The following is a 19,379-nucleotide window of genomic DNA, read 5'->3' as shown; positions in this document are numbered from 1 at the left end:
TTCGGTTTGCGCCCCTGCTCTTCGATCTTGTCCTATTTGTCGCACAAACATCGACAAAATTGTCAAGTTTTACCGTCAATGAATTGCTGCTTGTTGTTAAGTTGCTAACTCTTACCTACATGTATTGTATTAGGAAATATTCGAGGTACTCAGGTTCTGTTATGCTGTGTTTGTTTACATTGTTTCTTTATTCTTTTCCTTGTATCAACAGTAAACGTTTTCGTATATACTTTTCAACATAAAAGTTTTCTGTTTGAAACGAAATCAATACATTTAGGAACAAAACTGACGGTTTCGTATATCTTAAATGTAAACAAAATACCCAATGCAACAGTCGAGAAGTTCATGGAGCAGACGTTTCGACTGTTGGACTACAATATTGAAACTCAATACACATTTATAAATACAGCCCTTCCAATACTAACGACACAAACAATTATAACATTACATAAATTTGCAACAGATAAAAATCACAGCGAAGAACAAGAAAATTAGCACAAGTCCAGTGAAGTTGAGTTGCATGAGCACACAGTTGCCATTTCCAGAGTCTATTTGCATCCTTGGGGGTCGTTTTGGTGTAAATTTGTCCAATCTGGAACTTATTTGCTGTGATGTTTTGTTTGTTGCACCAAAGCCCCTTAATAAATGCAGTGATATTAGATGAAAAACGAATAAATGTCAAAAACGGATGAGACCTGATTGGTCAACACAACGTACACAACTGCACCTAAATGATCATTATTGGCTTATTGCTTGTACGAATAACACTAACCTTTTAAACAATGGGAATGATTCCTGTCCATGATTAACACGTTGTGTTACGGGTCTGCTGGGGCGGGGGTTAGGGTGTTCAGCATTTTCCAAAACTCTTCTTATGAAACTTGGGCCTTTCATTCTGATCACGTATCCACAACTGAAAGAACCAAAAACTTCGAATTAAACCAACATGTGCGACCGGAAGCGAATCGGATTGGCCGGAAGTGAGACGAATTGGAACATCCCAATCCAATACATAATTCGAAAGTGTTTACATGTGAGGTTTGGTAATTCTTGATTGACTAAAAAAACGTGGTAAAATAAACAAACATCTGTGGCGAAAACGACACACGACACACGACACACGGCACTAATTCTTTTCTTTATGCTTTCTTTGTTCACCTGCGTTGTTTATTTAAATCACTCTTTATTACTTATATGCGCACATCACATCGCACTGTGCTTTTGTTTTCCATCTTTTCTTGCACTTTAGTTTTACACTATAGTCGTTTTTCTATGTTTGCAGCATCCCGTAACGCTCCATTGATGTAAACCGTTGATTGGTTGATTGGCCGGTGCAAAGAGGTGCTTTCTGAATGACCCAGGTAGTCATGAGATGGGCGTCGTGCTGTGCGGTTGTTTTGAGTGTCGCAAACGAATAAAAAGTATAAGGTTTTTTTTATTGGTGTTTACTGATTGTATGTACGTACGTTTTATCATCATTTTAGTTCGTTTATTAAAGAGACGCCCATTTAGTGAAACCAGTGAGAGGAATTTTGGGCTTTAGTGGTGAGCCGTTATTGCAGTAGAAAATAATTTCGTGACACATCTAAAAATTCGCGAAATTCTCTTGAACAGCATGTCGTTTGCGATGGAATCGGAGAAAAACACAAGAAATGATAAAGTGTGTTGGACTGCATTACACTGCATGCAATGTGGATTGTCTACACCTAAAACTGCTTTAAAACCTATGTCAAGCACTTATCTTCAAATGTTTGTCATTTATCTAATGCAATGTGACAAACTTAAAATAGACGCACAACTAAAACCTTATTCGAACATATTGAGCGCGAGAGCGAATGAGCGCTGCGTCGCTGCTTTTGCGTAAAAAAAAACAAACGGAGCGATTGAGCGAAGCGTATTCAATACACCTTGTTTGAACGGGTTGAGCGCGAGAGCAACTGAGCGCTGCGTCGCTCCTTTTGCGTAAAAAAACACGGACGGAGCGATTGAGCGAAGCGCATTCAATACACCTTGTTTGAACGGGTTGAGCGCGAGAGCAATTGAGCGCTGCGTCGCTCCTCTTGCGCATTTGGCGTAGCCACAGACAAAAAAAAATGAGTTCCTCGCAGACAAGTACCCCTCTGGTGCAAAAAAAAATTCCGGAAGATCGCAAAAGACGGGAGGTTCAACCAGGCTAACCTTTGCATGGGTATAGGCCGCTATGGACGTTAGGTAACCACCACGACGTATTGGTAAAATTAAAATGTGAAAACGAAATATCAACTCGGTTCACAGATGAAAGTATTTGTACATTAAGCCTATAGACACTCTATTGCCGACAATCTATTAAAGGTGGCATACACAACATCCGGTCACTTACGTTGGAAACCACTTCGCGTGTTCCTCCCACGGGTCGTGGTTTTCAGCCCAACCATGCAAATTTCCATTGCAGTAGAAGCATTTTACCCGGTCGCTGCTTCCCAGATAGAAAAATCCGGCTTCTGCTATATCGTGTGGATCAAGGTCAATTTGGTTCGGCCAACCTCTAAACGTTTTCATCCTGTTTCTGAATATTCTCATTTCCGGTACATGTGGTTGGTTGCATTCGTACTTGCTGTTGCCACTCATAACTGTACTATGGCTGTCTAGTGTATGATGTTTCGATAATGGCAGTTGGCTGTGAACAAAACACTTATGTTCGCTTCTCAGATTTTCACTGTCCTGGAAAAAGGTTGCAACCATCGAGCTTATATATAACGCCCCTTTTTCTTTTCCCTTTTTGACCCTTGTCCCTGCTATCACGCAATTCGTTTTTTAACTTGGTGACGTACTTTGCGTTAAGTTGCTTGCTTAGTTGCCTGTCTACCGCAGCGCTCTCTTTGTTAAAGCTCATTCTCAAAGAGCACTGACGATGGTCGCATTCCTGTTCGAAACGTTACAAATATTGTATAGAAGCATATCAGCTTTGGCTTTTGTGTTTAAATTTACAAACTCCAAATTTGTTGCATTTAAAAACTTGGATTCAATACTTGTATCAGTAAACTTCATGAATTGAAAAGAATAAATTTTACAAGAAAGCCAACACTTGTAACAATGAAAACAATACTGTCAATTATGTTCTATTCTAACTGATCTTGTCCCACTCGAACATTTCGCTCGAGCGCTTGTTCTAAAATAGAAAAAAATGACGTACTTGCGTGCATTGCAAGATACATATGACGCTGTGACGTAAGTTCATTTAAGTAAATCCCTGTACTCCACTTCCGTGAAATTTTTGTAAATTTCAGTTTTCTGTGTTTAAAGTAAGGTGCGTTGTCATTACCAGTGATTAGTGTTTCACATTTCCTTTGTTTTCTAAAGCAAGTATGAAGTCCTTCTGATGTATCAACACAAAACATCTCAGTTTTAAACTTTATATCTCAAGGATTTGTCAAACTAAATGTTGTCCTTGAACATGAATGTAAGTCAAAAAACACGTATGTTAAAACATTTGACAGAGGAGACGACTTTGTGACGAATTAAATGTTGCACTTCTTCGTATCAAAGAAGTTTTAGTAACGGTCCTGGTGCTGGTGTATCTTTAAGATGTCAAAGTAATTATCTTATTTCCAAAGTTTCTTAAGGTTATTATTAGTAACTTTCAAGGCTTTTCAGGGGCTGTCAACACAAGACTTGTGGCCCAAGAGAATCTCCGAAAAAACAATCAAAATGGGGCAGATCAGTCAGTTCGAACCTTCCAGTAAATCCCCGAACAAATCAGCTGCTGCACAAACAAGTACCACAAATTTACCGGGAGGGGTTTCCCCAAGGGATTGGCCAGGGGAAAAAATGCGACCGAGGCAGACAAATAGCATGTGCGCGTTAGTACAGCTTGTCTATCAGTTCGAAAATAGGTGGACTCATTACAGGAAGAGTGCACACGGCCATCTTTTGAATATTCTACCGCTATGTCGCCACATCAAAGCATGGAAACCGATGCTTTCAGAGTAAGCAACTTTCAAAGAAGCGACCAATTTACAAGGTAAGTGTTTGTAACGTAGAGACAGTTAAAGTTAACAAAAACCCATGCTTTACTTAAAATCCGTGTAACTAAACAAAGATTTCTACCATTTTTACAGCAAACAAGTCGGTCAGGATGTTCAACAGACAAGTGGATACTCTTCACAAACTCAAAACCAGTAAGTCAGATACCGTCACTAACTATAACGGGTTTAGTTGCTTAAAACGTCGAAAACGCTCAGACAGTACACACCACTACGCTATATTATGTTATACTTACCTTACTATTTTAACTTTTCAGGTCTTTGTTCGAGTGCAGTCAACCGTGTAGTCCTCACATGACGAAATTCCAGCCAAGAATTCTGACGTTTCTTCGTGACTGGCCAAACCACATTAAAGCAAGTCCCAAACATATCGCAGAAGCCGGCTTCTTTTACCTGGGAGAAAGTGACAGAGTAAAGTGTTTTTACTGCAATGGAGGATTGCAGCATTGGTCACACAACGATGACCCTTGGTTCGAACACGCGAAGTGGTATCCCCAGTAAGTACTTTCATATTCATTTCACCCTAATACTTAAAGAACAAATCTGAACTAACTTTAAAAAAAACGTTTACTTTTATAACGTTTTAATATATATACACCCATTTTTGCAGTTGCGAATTCGTGCTTAAATCGAAAGGAATGGAATACGTCTCGTCCGTCGCAAGCCAATATCCCGACATCAAGCGCCCTTTCGACGCTCCAAAACAACCACGAACCTCATGCGATACCTTACAGGCTGTGGCCGATGCAAGCAAGGGTACAAACTGTTTGTAGCAATGCAGCAGAATCACAACAAACTCTGCTGTCAAGAGCATTGCAAACGGAAATTGTAAAAGAATCTTTTCGTTTTGGATTCGAAGAAACGGCAGTAAAATCTGTGGTGCAATCTAAACTTGAATCGGACGGTTCAGAATATTCTTCACTTATGGAGTTAGTAAGTGCAATCCAGGCGTTCACGGAAACTCGAACCTCCACCGAGGAAATGGATCAAGATCCTTCTGAAAATCCCACGCAAGATTTCGACGAGACGTCACAAAAAAGTGGACTTGTGGCGATTAACGAAAGCAAAAACCTTGTTTACGGCAATGAAGTCAATTCACCTCAGATTGGTGAGGATTCGAAGCGTCAGGTGGAAGAGATTAAACAAGAGCAAATGTGTAAAATTTGCCTGGACGCCAACAGTGACTGTGTGTTGATGGGTTGTGGGCATATTTGCTGTTGTTCGGTTTGCGCCCCTGCTCTTCGATCTTGTCCTATTTGTCGCACAAACATCGACAAAATTGTCAAGTTTTATCGTCAATGAATCGCTGCTTGTTGTTAAATTGCAAACTCTTACCTACATGTATTGTATTAGAAAATATTCGAGGTACTCAGGTTCTTTTATGTTGTGTTTATTTACAATGTTTTTATACTTTTTTCTTTGTATCAACAATAAACGTTTCCGTATATATTACTTTTCAACACAATAGTTTTCTGCTTAAAACGAACTCAATACACTAAGGAACATATTAGACGGTTTTGTAAATCTTCAATACAAACAAAATACCCAATGCAATAGTCGAGAAGTTCATGATAAAGATGTTTAGGTTGTTGCCCTAAAATATAGCAACTCAATACACTTTTAGAACTTCAGCCGTTCCAATTACACTAAAGCATAACATTACATAAATTTGTAACAGATAAAAATCACAGCAAAGAACAAGAAAATTAGCACAAGTCCAGTGGAGTTGAGTTGCATGAGCACACAGTTTCCATTTCCAGAGTCTGCACCTAAGCCCCTTAATAAATGTAGTGATATTAGATGAAAAACGAATAAATGTACACATGTCAAAAACGGATGAGACCTGATAGGGCAACACAACGTACAGAACTGCACCCAACTTGTTATCATTGGCTTATTGCTTGTACGATCAACACTAACCTTTCCAACAATGGGTATGATTCCCGTTCATGATTCACATGCTGTGCTACGGATCTGATTGGGCGGGGGTTGGAGTGTTCAGCATTTTCCAAAACTCTTCTTATGAAACCTGGCCCTTTCATTCTGATCACGTATCCACAACTGAAATACCCAAAAACTTTAAGCCGACATCGTGTCAGATTACAAAATTAACGAACTTCAAAATTTGTCAAATCAAAATATTATATTATGAACAAACAATCTGCTGCGCTTATAAACAACAAACAGGAAGATGAAATTGCACTGATAAATAAGTGATTTTTCACGAATGGAAATTTTCCTTACGAAGTATCACCAACGGCCGTCTTTAAAGTCACTAGCGTACTTCGAAACCCATCATGGTCGTCAATCGCGTCTGATGTGCAGAGCCTTTTAAGGCATACTGCGTTTGCGCCAAGCGACGCGACATGTACCAGGTGAGTCACTGAGTACACACGCTGGAGGTGAAGAATATTACAAAGTGTAGAGTTTAACTGACGCGTTCGTGTCGTCGTATTTCATCTGGGCACCCTTGCAATGGCATGGGCCACATCGGACGATAGGTAGCCACCACGCTGTGTTGGCCAAAATAAAACTCTAAATACCAAATATCAACTCTGTTCACAGATGTAAGTATTTCTACATTAAGTTTGTGGACACTCTATTGCCGGCAACCTATCAAAGGTGCTGGTATACACAAATTCCGGTCACTTACGTTGGAAACCTCTTCGCGTGTTCCTCCCACGGGTTGTCGTTTTCTGCCCAACCATGCAAATTTCCATTGCAGTAGAAACATTTTACCCGATCACTGCTTCGTTGCACTTTAACCGTCACACATGAAGAGTCAAAACCGTCCAATTCCTTAATCCCACGCTTGATCGATGTTAAAGAAAACCGTCGTTGCAACGTCATTTGCGCAAGATGACGTAGCTGGTGATAAATCGGTGGAGACGCCTGGCAAAAAAACCGTTGCGCAACAAAAAAACCTCCAGGGGAATACCCGCTAAATAGTCCGGGGGAAAGCATCAACGCGCTATAAAGCATGAGCGCGTCAGATTGTCACACACTGACCGAAGCTACTGTAGACTAACAACAGGAGGAGTGTACATAGGCATTTTGGATATACTAGCTGCTATGTCGCCGCATCAAAGCTTACAAACAGTTCATTTCGCACCAAGCAACTTTCAAACAAGAGACCACCTAATAAGGTAAGTGTATTTAACATGAATATAAACAGTTTATCAACTGTAAACTGTAGTTGCTACAAAACAACATATTCCATACATGGATTTGTGCCACTTATATAACCAAGTAACATATTTATTTGCTTTTGTTTGGCAGAAAACAGAACAGTCAGAACATTCAAAATACCTGTGGACACTCCTCCCAATTACAAAACCAGTAAGTGATGTTACCGAAACTTGCTGTAATATTTCACTCTATAGTAAAAACGTAGTAAAAACGCCCTGACTAAAACTTCTAGATGCGCTTTGCTTATTGTTCTTAAACATGCCATCATATTTTTTAGGACTTTGTTCGAGTGCAGTCAACCGTGTAGTGCTCACATGACAAAATTCCAGCCAAGGATTATGACGTTTCTCCGTAACTGGCCAAACCACATCAAAGCAAGTCCCAAACATATCGCAGAAGCCGGTTTTTTTTACCTGGGAGAAAGTGACAGAGTGAAGTGTTTTTACTGCAATGGAGGGTTGCAGCATTGGTCACACAACGATGACCCTTGGTTCGAACACGCGAAGTGGTATCCCCAGTAAGTACTTTCATATTCATTTCACCCTAATTCCAATACTTAAAGAACAAATCTGAACTTACATTTGAAACACATTTAACTTTTATAAGGTTTTAATGTATTCGTGCATTTTTCACAGTTGCGAATTCGTGCTTAAATCGAAAGGAATGGAATACGTCTCGTCCGTCGCAAGCCAATACCCCGACATCAAGCGCCCTTTCGACGCTCCAAAACAACCACGAACCTCATGCGATGCCTCACAGGCTGTGGCGAAGCAAGCAAGGGTACAAACTGTTTGTAGCAATGAAGCAGAATCACAACAAACTCTGCTGTCAAGAGCCTTGCAAACAGAAATTGTAAAAGAATCTTTTCGTTTTGGATTTGAAGAATCGGAAGTAAAAGCTGTGGTGCAATCTAAACTTGAATCGGACGGTTCAGAATATTCGTCACTCATGGAATTAGTGAGTGCGATCCAGGCGTTCACGGAAGCTCGAACCTCCACCGAGGAAATGGATCAAAATCCTTCCGAAAATCCCACGCAAGATTTCGACGAGAAGTCACAAAAAAGTGGACTTGTGGCGATTAACGAAAGCAAAAACCTTGTTTACGGCAATGAAGTCAATTCACCTCAGATTGGTGAGGATTCGAAGCGCCAGGTGGAAGAGATTAAACAAGAGCAAATGTGTAAAATTTGCCTGGACGCCAACAGTGACTGTGTGTTGATGGGTTGTGGGCATATTTGCTGTTGTTCGGTTTGCGCCCCTGCTCTTCGATCTTGTCCTATTTGTCGCACAAAAATCGACAAAATTGTCAAGTTTTACCGTCAATGAATTGCTGCTTGTTTTTAAGTTGCTAACTCTTACCTACACGTATTGTATTAGGAAATATTCGAGGTACTCAGGTTCTGTTATGTTGTGTTTATTTACATTGTTTCTTTATTCTTTTCCTTGTAGCAACAATAAACGTTTTCGTATATGTTACTTTTCAACACAAAAGTTTTCTGTTTGAAACGAACTAAATACACTTGAGAACATAACTGACGGTTTCGTAAATCGTAAATGCGAACAAAATAGCCAATGGAATAGTCGAGAATTTCATGATACAGGCGTTTTGATTGTTTCTACACAATATTGCACCTCAATACACATTTATAAATACAGGCCGTTCCAATACTAACGGCACAAACAATTATAACATTACATAAATTTGCAACAGATAAAAATCACAGCGAAGAACAAGAAAATTAGCACAAGACCAGTGGAGTTGAGTTGCATGAGCACACAGTTGCCATTTCCAGAGTCTATTTGCACCCTTGGGGGTCGTTTTGGGGTAAATTTGTCCAATCTGGGACTTTTTTGCTGTGTTGCTTTGTTTGTTGCACCAAAGCTCCTTAATAAATGCAATGATATTAAATAAAAACGAATAAATGTCAAAAACGGATGAGAACTGATAAGGCAAGACCATGTACACAACTGCACCTAACTGTTTATTGCTTGTACGAATAACACTAACCTTTTAAATGATTCCCGTCCATGATTGACATGTTGTGTTGCAGATCTGCTTGGGCGGTGGTTTTGGTATCCGGCAATTTCCAAAACTCTTCTTATGAAACCTGGGCCTTTTATTCTGATCACGTATCCACATCTGAAAGAACCAAAAACTTCGCATTAAACCAATATCGTGTCAGATTACATAATTAACGAACTTTAAAATATGTCAAATGAAAATATTATATTTTGCACAAAAAATCTGCTGCGCTGATGCATAACAAACAAGAGGATGAAATGGCGTGGCCACCGAAAAAAAGATGTTTTTCACGAATTGAAATTTTCCTTACGAAGTATCACCAACGGCCGTCTTTAAAGTCACTGTTATTAGCATGGCCGTCAACCGCGGGTGGTGTGCAGAGCAGACAGCGTGTATACCAAGCGACGTACCCACGCTGGCAGTGGACAATATTAGAAAGCGCAAAGTTCAACTGACGGTTTCGTCTTTGACGGCTTCAACCGGGCGAACCCTTGGGCCACATCGGAGGTTAGGTAGCCACACGCCGTGTTGAGCAAAATTAAAATAATAAAATGAAATATCAACTTTGTTCACAGATGTAAGTACTTCTACATTAAGTTTATAGACACTCTATTGCGGACAATCTATTAAAGGTGGCAAACACGAAACCCGATCACTTACGTTGGATACCACTTTGCGTGCTGCTCCCACGGGTCGTCGTTTTCAGCCCAACCATGCAAATCTCCATTGCAGTAGAAACATTTTACTATGTCACTGTTTCCCAGATAGAAGAAACCGGCATCTGCTATATCGTGTGGAGCAACTCGAAGTTGGTTCGGCCAAACTCTAAATGTTCTCATCCTGTTCCTGAAAATTCTCATTTCCGGTACACGTGGTTGGTTGCATTCGTACTTGCTGTTGCCACTCATACTTGTACTATGGCTGTCAAGTGTATGATGTTTCGATAATGGCAGTTGGCTGTGAACTGAACACTTATGTTTGCTTTCTCTGATTCCGACGTTCTGGCAAAGGCGACGTGCTACGAGTGTATATATACACAGCCCCACACGTGATTTTGTGCTTTAAAGGGCTCTGCACATCCACGGAATCCCCTTGCCGCTTCAATAGGGGGAAAAAATACGCAACCGCTACGCTTTGCCTGCCATCCGTGGAATACGTTTCGTCCGTCGCAAGCCAATATCCCGACATCAAGCGCCCTTTCGACGCTCCAAAACAACCGCAAACCTCACGCGATGCCTTACAGGTTGTGGCGAAGCAAGCAAGGGTACAAACTGTTTGTAGCAATGCAGCAGAATCACAACAAACTCTACTGTCAAGAGCATTGCAAACAGAAATTGTAAAAGAATCTTTTCGTTTTGGATTTGAATAATCGGCAGTGAAAGCTGTGGTGCAATCTAAACATGAATCAGACGGTTCAGAATATTCGTCACTTATGGAGTTAGTGAGTGCAATCCAGGCGTTCACGGAAACTCGAACCTCCACCGAGGAAATGGATCAAGATCGTTTCGAAAATCCCACGCAAGATTTCGACGAGAAGTCACAAAAAAGTGGACTTGTGGCGATTAACGAAAGCAAAAACCTTGTTTACGTCAATGAAGTCAATTCACCTCAGATTGGTGAGGATTCGAAGCGTTGGGTGGAAGAGATTAAACAAGAGCAAATGTGTAAAATTTGCCTGGACGCCAACAGTGACTGTGTGTTGATGGGTTGTGGGCATATTTGCTGTTGTTCGGTTTGCGCCCCTGCTCTTCGATCTTGTCCTATTTCTCGCACAAAGATCGACAAAATTGTCAAGTTTTATCGTCAATGAATTGCTGCTTGTTGTTAAGTTGCTAACTCTTACCTACATGTATTGTATTAGGAAATATTCGAGGTACTCAGGTTCTGTTATGCTGTGTTTATTTACCTTGTTTCTTTATTCTTTTCCTTGTATCCAGAAAAAACGTTTTTGTATATACTTTTCAACACAAAAGTTTTCTGTTTGAAACGAACTTAATACATTTAGGAACATTACCGTTCCAATACTAACGGCACAAACAAGCATAACATTACATAAATTTGCAACAGATAAAAATCACAGCAAAGAACAAGAAAATTAGCACAAGTCCAGTGAAGTTGAGTTGCATCAGCACACAGTTGCCATTTCCAGAGTCTATTTGCATCCTTGGGGGTCGTTTTGGGGTAAATTTGTCCAATCTGGAACTTTTTTGCTGTGATGCTTTGTTTGTTGCACCAAAGCCCCTTAATAAATGCAGTGATATTAGATGAAAAACGAATAAATGTATAAATGTCAAAAACGAATGAGACCTGATAGGTCAACACAACGTATACAACTGCACCTAACTGATCATTATTGGCTTATTGCTTGAACGATCAACACTAACCTTTTAAACAATGGGTATGATTCCCGTCTGTGGTTGACATGTTGTGTTACGGGCCTACTTGGGCGGGGGTTTTGGTATTCAGTATTTTCCAGAACTCTTCTTATGAAACTTGGGCCTTTCATTCTGATCACGTATCCACAACTGAAAGAACCAAAAACTTCGAATTAAACCAACATGTGCGACCGGAAGCGAATCGGATTGGCCGGAAGTGAGACGAATTGGAACATCCCAATCCAATACATAATTCAAAAGTGTAAACATGTGAGGTTTGGTAATTCTTGATTGACTAAAAAAACGTGGTAAAATAAACAAACATCTGTGGCGAAAACGACACACGACACACGACACACGGCACTAATTCTTTTCTTTATGCTTTCTTTGTTCACCTGCGTTGTTTATTTAAATCACTCTTTATTGCCTACACGCGCACATCACATCGCACTGTGCTTTTGTTTTCCATCTTTTCTCGCACTTTATTTTTACACTGTAGTCGTTTTTCTATGTTTGCAGCATCCCGTAACGCTCCATTGATGTAAACCGTTGATTGGTTGATTGGCCGGTGCAAAGAGGTGCTTTCTGGATGACCGAGGTAGTCATGAGATGGGCGTCGTGCTGTGCGGTTGTTTTGAGTGTCGCAAAACGAGTAAAAAGTATTGGAGGTTTTTTTATTGGTGTTTACTGATTGTATGTACGTACGTTTTATCATCATTTTAGTTCGTTTATTAAAGAGACGCCCATTTAGTGAAATCAGTGTGAGGGATTTTGGGCTTTAGTGGTGAGCCGTTATTGCAGTAGAAAATAATTTCATGACACATCTAAAAATACGCGAAATTCTCTTGAACAGCATGTTGTTTGCGATGGAATCGGAGAAAAACACAAGAAATGATAAAGTGTGCTGGACTGCATTACACTGCATGCAATGTGGATTGTCTACACCTAAAACTACTTTAAAACCTATGTCAAGCACTTATCTTTAAATGTTTGTCATTTATCTAATGCAATGTGACAAACTTAAAATAGACGCACAACTAAAACCTTATACGAACATATTGAGTGCGAGAGCGAATGAGCGCTGCGTCGCTCCTTTTGCGTTAAAAAAGACGGACGGAGCGATTAAGCGAAGCGCATTCAATACACCTTCTTTGAACGGATTGAGTGCGAGACCGATTGAGCGCTGCGTCGCTCCTCTTGCGCATTTGGCGTAGCCACAGACAAAAAAATGAGCTCCTCGCGGACAAGTATCCCTCTGGTGAAAAAAAACATTCCGGAAGATCGCAAAAGACGGAAGGTTCAACCAGGCTAACCTTTGCATGGGTCTAGGCCGCTATGGACGTTAGGTAACCACCACGACGTATTGGCAAAATTAACTCAGTTCACCGATGAAAGTATTTGTACATTAAGTTTGTGGACACTCTATTGCCGACAATCTGTTAAAGGTGGCAAACATGAAATCCGGTCACTTACGTTGGAAACCACTTCGCGTGTTCCTCCCACGGGTCGTGATTTTCAGCCCAACCATGCAAATTTCCATTGCAGTAGAAGCATTTTACCCGGTCGCTGCTTCCCAGATAGAAGAATCCGGCATCTGCTATGTCGTGTGGATCAAGGCCAATTTGGTTCGGCCAACCTCTAAACGTTTTCATCCTGTTTCTGAATATTCTCAGTTCCGGTACATGTGGTTGGTTGCATTCGTACTTGCTGTTGCCACTCATAACTGTACTATGGCTGTCAAGTATATGATGTTTCGATAATGGCAGTTGGCTGTGATAAAAACACTTATGTTCGTTTCTCAGATTTTCACTGTCCTGGGAAAAGGTTGCAACCATCGAGCTTATATATAACGCCCCTTTTTCTTTTCCCTTTTTGACCTTTTGTCCCAGCTATCACGCAATTCGTTTTGTCGCTTGGTGACGTACTTTGCGTTAAGTTGCTTGCTTAGTTGCCTGTCTACCGCAGCGCTCTCTTTGTTAAAGCTCATTCTCAAATTGCACTGACGATGGTCGCAGTCCTGTTCGAAACGTTACAAATATTGTATAGAAGCATATCAGCTTTGGCTTTTGTGTTTAAATTTACAAACTCCAAATTTGTTGCATTTAAAAACTTGGATTCAATACTTGTATCAGCTAATTTCATGAATTGAAAAGAATGAATTTTACAATAAAGCCACCACTTGTAACAATGAAAACAATACTGTCAATAATGTTCCACTTTAACTGACCTTGTACCACTCGAACATTTCGCTCAAGCACTCGGGGACTGTGAAAGTCCATTTAAGTAAATCCCTATGTACTTCACTTCCGTGACGTTTTCATAAATTTTAGTCTTCAGTGTTTCAAGTTATTGGTAAGGTGCGTTATTATTACTAGTGGTTGGTGATTCACAATTCCTTTGTTTTTCTATAGTAGGCATAAAATCCTTCTGATTTATCAACAATCAAGGTTTTGTCAAATAAATGTTGTCCCCGAACATGAATGTAAGTCAAAAAACAAATATTTGACACAGGGGACGACTTTGCGACGAATTAAATGTTGCACTGTTATGTAACCAAGAAGTTTTTAGTAACATACTAGGTGATGGTATTGTAAAGATATTAAAGTAATTTTTTATTTTCAAGGATTCTCAAGGTTATTTTGAGTGACTTTCAAGGCTTTTCAGAGGTTGTCAACACAAGACTTCATGCATAAGAGAAACTGCGAAAAAAACATTCAAATCGGAGGCAGATCAGCGAAGTAACTACTTCCAACGTTTGGACCTTCCAGTAAATCCCCGAACAAATCATCTGCTGCATAAACAAGTACCACAAAAATAACCGGGAGGGGTTTCCCCACGGGATGGGCCAGGGGAAAAAATGCGACTGAGGCATATATATAGCATGTGCGCGTTAGTACAGCTTCTCTATCAGTTGAAATCAGGAAACAGTAAACTTATTACAGGAAGAGTGTACACAGGCATCTTTCGAATAGTCTAACCGCTATGTCGCCACATCAAAGCTTGGAAACCGATGCTTTCAGAGTAAGCAACTTTCAAAGAAGCGACCAATTTACAAGGTAAGTGTTTGTAACATAGAAACAGTTAAAGTTAATAAAAATCCATGCTTTACTTAAAATCCGTGTAACTAAGCAAAGATTTCTACCCTTTTACTGCAAACAAGTCTGTCAGGATGTTCAACAGACAAGTGGATACTCTTCACAAACTCAAAACCAGTAAGTCAGATACCATCACTAACTATAACGGGTTTAGTTGCTTAAAACGTCGAAAACGCTCAGACAGTATACACCACTACGCTATATTATGTTATACTTACCTTACTATTTTAACTTTTCAGGTCTTTGTTCGAGTGCAGTCAACCGTGTAGTCCTCACATGACGAAATTCCAGCCAAGAATTCTGACGTTTCTCCATCACTGGCCAAACCACATTAAAGCAAGTCCCAAACATATCGCAGAAGCCGGTTTTTTTTACCTGGGAGAAAGTGACAGAGTGAAGTGTTTTTACTGCAATGGAGGGTTGCAGCATTGGTCACACAACGATGACCCTTGGTTCGAACACGCGAAGTGGTATCCCCAGTAAGTACTTTCATATTCATTTCACCCTAATTCCAATACTTAAAGAACAAATCTAAACTTACATTTGAAACACATTGAACTTTTATAAGGTTTTAATGTATTCGTGCCTTTTTCACAGTTGCGAATTCGTGCTTAAATCGAAAGGAATGGAATACGTCACTTTCGTCGCAAGCCAATATCCCGACATCAAGCGCCCTTTCGACGCTCCAAAACAACCACGAACCTCATGCGATGCCTTACAAGCTGTGGCGAAGCAAGCAAGGGTACAAACTGTTTGTAGCAATGCAGCAGAATCACAACAAACTCTACTGTCAAGAGCATTGCAAACAGAAATTGTAAAAGAATCTTTTTGTTTTGGATTTGAAGAATCGGCAGTAAAAGCTGTGGTGCGATCTAAACTTGAATCGGACGGTTCAGAATATTCGTCACTTATGGAATTAGTGAGTGCGATCCAGGCGTTCACGGAAGCTCAAACCTCCACCGAGGAAATGGATCAAGATCCTTTCGAAAATCCCACGCAAGATTTCGACGAGACGTCACAAAAAAGTGGACTTGTGGCGATAAACGAAAGCAAAAACCTTGTTTACGGCAATGAAGCCAATTCACCTCAGATTGGTGAGGATTCGAAGCGTCAGGTGGAAGAGATTAAACAAGAGCAAATGTGTAAAATTTGCCTGGACGCCAAAAGTGACTGTGTGTTGATGGGTTGTGGGCATATTTGCTGTTGTTTGGTTTGCGCCCCTGCTCTTCGATCTTGTCCTATTTGTCGCACAAACATCCACAAAATTGTCAAGATTTATCGTCAATGAATCGCTGCTTGTTGTTAAGTTGCAAACTCTTACCTACATGTATTGTATTAGGAAATATTCGAGGTACTCAGGTTCTTTTATGTTGTGTTTATTTACAATGTTTTTATATTTTTTTCTTTGTATCAACAATAAACGTTTCCGTATATATTACTTTTCAACACAATAGTTTTCTGCTTAAAACGAACTCAATACACTAAGGAACATATTAGACGGTTTTGTAAATCTTCAATACAAACAAAATACCCAATGCAATAGTCGAGAAGTTCATGATAAAGATGTTTAGGTTGTTGCCATAAAATATAGCAACTCAATACACTTTTAGAACTTCAGCCGTTCCAATTACACTAAAGCATAACATTACATAAATCTGTAACAGATAAAAATCACAGCAAAGAACAAGAAAATTAGCACAAGTCCAGTGGAGTTGAGTTGCATGAGCACACAGTTTCCATTTCCAGAGTCTGCACCTAAGCCCCTTAATAAATGTAGTGATATTAGATGAAAAACGAATAAACGTACACATGTCAAAAACGGATGAGACCTGATAGGGCAACACAACGTACAGAACTGCACCCAACTTGTTATCATTGGCTTATTGCTTGTACGATCAACACTAACCTTTCCAACAATAGGTATGATTCCCGTTCATGATTCACATGCTGTGCTACGGATCTGATTGGGCGGGGGTTGGAGTGTTCAGCATTTTCCAAAACTCTTCTTATGAAACCTGGCCCTTTCATTCTGATTACGTATCCACAACTGAAATACCCAAAAACTTTAAGCGGACATCGTGTCCGATTACAAAATCAACGAACTTCAAAATTTGTCAAATTAAAATATTATATTATGAACAAAAAAGGTGCTGCGCTTATAAACAACAAACAAGAGGATGAAATGCCACTGATAAATAAGTGATTTTTCACGAATGGAAATTTTCCTTACGAAGTATCACCAACGGCCGTCTTTAAAGTCACTAGCGTACTTCGAAACCCATCATGGTCGTCAATCGCGTCTGATGTGCAGAGCCTTTTAAGGCATACTGCGTTTGCACCAAGCGACGCGACATGTACCAGGTGAGTCACTGAGTACACACGCTGGAGGTGGAGAATATTACAAAGTGTAGAGTTTAACTGACGCGTTCGTGTCGTCGTATTTCATCTGGGCACCCTTGCAATGGCATGGGCCACATCGGACGATAGGTAGCCACCACGCCGTGTTGGGCCAAAACAAAACTCTAAATACGAAATATCAACTCTGTTCACAGATGTAAGTACTTGTACATTAAGTTTGTGGACACTCTATTGCCGACAACCTATCAAAGGTGGTATACACAAATTCCGATCACTTACGTCGGAAACCTCTTCGCGTGTTCCTCCCACGGGTTGTCGTTTTCTGCCCAACCATGCAAATATCCATTGCAGTAGAAACATTTTACCCGATCACTGCTTCGTTGCACTGTAACCGTCACACATGAAGAGTCAAAACCGTCCAATTCCTTAATCCCACGCTTGATCGATGTTAAAGAAAACCGTCGTTGCAACGTCATTTGCGCAAGATGACGTAGCTGGTGATAAATCGGTGGAGACGCCTGGCAAAAAAACCGTTGCGCAACAAAAAAACCTCCAGGGGAATCCCCGCTAAATTGTCCGGGGGAAAGCTTCAACGCGCTATAAAGCATGAGCGCGTCAGATTGTCACACACAAACCGAAGTTACTGTAGACTAACAACAGGAGGAGTGTACATAGGCATTTTGGATATACTAGCTGCTATGTCGCCGCATCAAAGCATACAAGCAGTTCATTTCGCACCAAGCAACTTTCAAACAAGAGACCACCTAACAAGGTAAGTGTATTTATAATGAATATAAACAGTTTATCAACTGTAAACTGTAGTTGCTTTAAAACAACATATTCTATACATGGAATTGTGCCACTTATATAACAAAGTAACATATTTATTTGCTTTTGTTTGGCAGAAAACTGAACAGGCAGAACATTCAAGATCCCTGTGGACACTCCTCCCAATTACAAAACCAGTAAGTGATGTTACCGAAACTTGCTGTAATATTTCACTCCATAGTAAAAACGTAGTAAAAACGCCCTGACTAAAACTTCTAGATGCGCTTTGCTTATTGTTATTAAACATGCCATCTTTTTTTAGAACTTTGTTCGAGTGCAGTCAACCGTGTAGTGCTCACATGACAAAATTCCAACCAAGAATTCTGACGTTTCTTCATCACTGGCCAAACCACATCAAAGCAAGTCCCAAACATATCGCAGAAGCCGGTTTCTTTTACCTGGGAGAAAGTGACAGAGTAAAGTGTTTTTACTGCAATGGAGGGTTGCAGCATTGGTCACACAACGATGACCCTTGGTTCGAACACGCGAAGTGGTATCCCCAGTAAGTACTTTCATATTCATTTCACCCTAATTCCAATACTTAAAGAACAAATCTGAACTTACATTTGAAACACATTTCACTTTTATAAGGTTTTAATGTATTCGTGCCTTTTTCACAGTTGCGATTTCGTGCTTAAATCGAAAGGAATGGAATACGTCTCGTCCGTCGCAAGCCAATACCCCGACATCAAGCGCCCTTTCGACGCTCCAAAACAACCACGAACCTCATGCGATGCCTCACAGGCTGTGGCGAAGCAAGCAAGGGTGCAAACTATTTGTAGCAATGCAGCAGAATCACAACAAACTCTACTGTCAAGAGCATTGCAAACGGAAATTGTAAAAGAATCTTTTTGTTTTGGATTCGAAGAATCGGCAGTAAAAGCTGTGGTGCGATCTAAACTTGAATCGGACGGTTCAGAATATTCGTCACTTATGGAGTTAGTGAGGGCGATCCAGGCGTTCACGGAAACTCAAACCTCCACCGAGGAAATGGATCAAGATCCTTTAGAAAATCCCACGCAAGATTTCGACGAGACGTCACAAAAAAGTGGACTTGTGGCAATTAACGAAAGCAAAAACCTTGTTTACGGCAATGAAGTCAATTCACCTCAGATTGGTGAGGATTGGAAGCGTCAGGTGGAAGAGATTAAACAAGAGCAAATGTGTAAAATTTGCCTGGACGCCAACAGCGACTGTGTGTTGATGGGTTGTGGGCATATTTGCTGTTGTTCGGTTTGCGCCCCTGCTCTTCGATCTTGTCCTATTTGTCGCACAAAGATCGACAAAATTGTCAAGTTTTATCGTCAATGAATTGTTGCTTGTTGTTAAGTTGCAAACTCTTACCTACATGTATTGTATTAGGAAATATTCGAGGTACTCAGGTTCTTTTATGTTGTGTTTATTTACAATGTTTTTATACTTTTTTCTTTGTATCAACAATAAACGTTTCCGTATATATTACTTTTCAACACAATAGTTTTCTGCTTAA

The 19,379-nt window shown here is 40.3% G+C and overlaps 3 protein-coding genes and 1 pseudogene across 4 annotated transcripts; 3 read left to right on the top strand and 1 right to left on the bottom strand.

Moving 5' to 3' along the window:
- The first annotated feature begins 3,859 nt into the window (after positions 1 to 3,859).
- Positions 3,860 to 5,474, top strand: LOC145902148 (baculoviral IAP repeat-containing protein 8-like; annotated as a pseudogene). Its single transcript, XR_014402577.1, has 4 exons — positions 3,860 to 4,000; positions 4,098 to 4,157; positions 4,280 to 4,519; positions 4,633 to 5,474. The product of XR_014402577.1 is annotated as a baculoviral IAP repeat-containing protein 8-like (transcript).
- Positions 5,475 to 5,681: 207 nt separating this feature from the next.
- LOC145902768 (baculoviral IAP repeat-containing protein 3-like) lies at positions 5,682 to 6,872 on the bottom strand. Its single transcript, XM_082990867.1, has 3 exons — positions 6,676 to 6,872; positions 5,943 to 6,083; positions 5,682 to 5,799 (listed from the first exon to the last, which is right to left on the bottom strand). The coding sequence occupies exons 1-3, from the start codon at positions 6,870 to 6,872 to the stop codon at positions 5,682 to 5,684; spliced, it is 456 nt and encodes a 151-aa protein (XP_082846993.1).
- A 50-nt stretch (positions 6,873 to 6,922) lies between these two features.
- Positions 6,923 to 8,708, top strand: LOC145902147 (baculoviral IAP repeat-containing protein 8-like). Its single transcript, XM_082990019.1, has 4 exons — positions 6,923 to 7,168; positions 7,302 to 7,361; positions 7,489 to 7,728; positions 7,847 to 8,708. The coding sequence occupies exons 1-4, from the start codon at positions 7,095 to 7,097 to the stop codon at positions 8,535 to 8,537; spliced, it is 1,065 nt and encodes a 354-aa protein (XP_082846145.1). The 5' UTR covers positions 6,923 to 7,094; the 3' UTR covers positions 8,538 to 8,708.
- A 5,817-nt stretch (positions 8,709 to 14,525) lies between these two features.
- Positions 14,526 to 19,346, top strand: LOC145902766 (uncharacterized). The gene is made up of 9 exons (XM_082990866.1): positions 14,526 to 14,665; positions 14,739 to 14,825; positions 14,944 to 15,183; positions 15,302 to 15,984; positions 16,939 to 17,065; positions 17,619 to 17,834; positions 17,968 to 18,027; positions 18,153 to 18,392; positions 18,511 to 19,346. Exons 1-9 carry the CDS (start codon positions 14,592 to 14,594, stop codon positions 19,199 to 19,201), a joined length of 2,418 nt encoding a protein of 805 aa, XP_082846992.1. The 5' UTR covers positions 14,526 to 14,591; the 3' UTR covers positions 19,202 to 19,346.
- Positions 19,347 to 19,379: the final 33 nt, after the last annotated feature.

The sequence above is a fragment of the Ascidia mentula genome, chromosome 5 (genome assembly GCF_947561715.1).
Source record: "Ascidia mentula chromosome 5, kaAscMent1.1, whole genome shotgun sequence".
Lineage (NCBI taxonomy): Eukaryota > Metazoa > Chordata > Ascidiacea > Phlebobranchia > Ascidiidae > Ascidia > Ascidia mentula.
Note: the sequence above shows the minus strand (reverse complement) of the source record. Positions and strands in the feature narration are given on the sequence as shown.

Excerpts from the sequence above, each read along its gene's own strand:
- LOC145902768 (XM_082990867.1), bottom strand. The coding sequence starts at position 6,872 with ATGACGTTGCAACGACGGTTTTCTTTAACATCGATCAAGCGTGGGATT. Across the intron at positions 6,084-6,675 it reads CACGCGAAGAGGTTTCCAAC|TTGTGGATACGTGATCAGAA; the intron begins GTAAGTGACCGG and ends TGGGTATTTCAG. Across the intron at positions 5,800-5,942 it reads TCATACCCATTGTTGGAAAG|GGGCTTAGGTGCAGACTCTG; the intron begins GTTAGTGTTGAT and ends ACATTTATTAAG.
- LOC145902147 (XM_082990019.1), top strand. The coding sequence starts at position 7,095 with ATGTCGCCGCATCAAAGCTTACAAACAGTTCATTTCGCACCAAGCAAC. Across the intron at positions 7,169-7,301 it reads ACAAGAGACCACCTAATAAG|AAAACAGAACAGTCAGAACA; the intron begins GTAAGTGTATTT and ends TTTGTTTGGCAG. Across the intron at positions 7,362-7,488 it reads TCCTCCCAATTACAAAACCA|GACTTTGTTCGAGTGCAGTC; the intron begins GTAAGTGATGTT and ends CATATTTTTTAG.
- LOC145902766 (XM_082990866.1), top strand. The coding sequence starts at position 14,592 with ATGTCGCCACATCAAAGCTTGGAAACCGATGCTTTCAGAGTAAGCAAC. Across the intron at positions 14,826-14,943 it reads CACAAACTCAAAACCAGTAA|GTCTTTGTTCGAGTGCAGTC; the intron begins GTCAGATACCAT and ends TTAACTTTTCAG. Across the intron at positions 18,393-18,510 it reads CACGCGAAGTGGTATCCCCA|TTGCGATTTCGTGCTTAAAT; the intron begins GTAAGTACTTTC and ends CCTTTTTCACAG.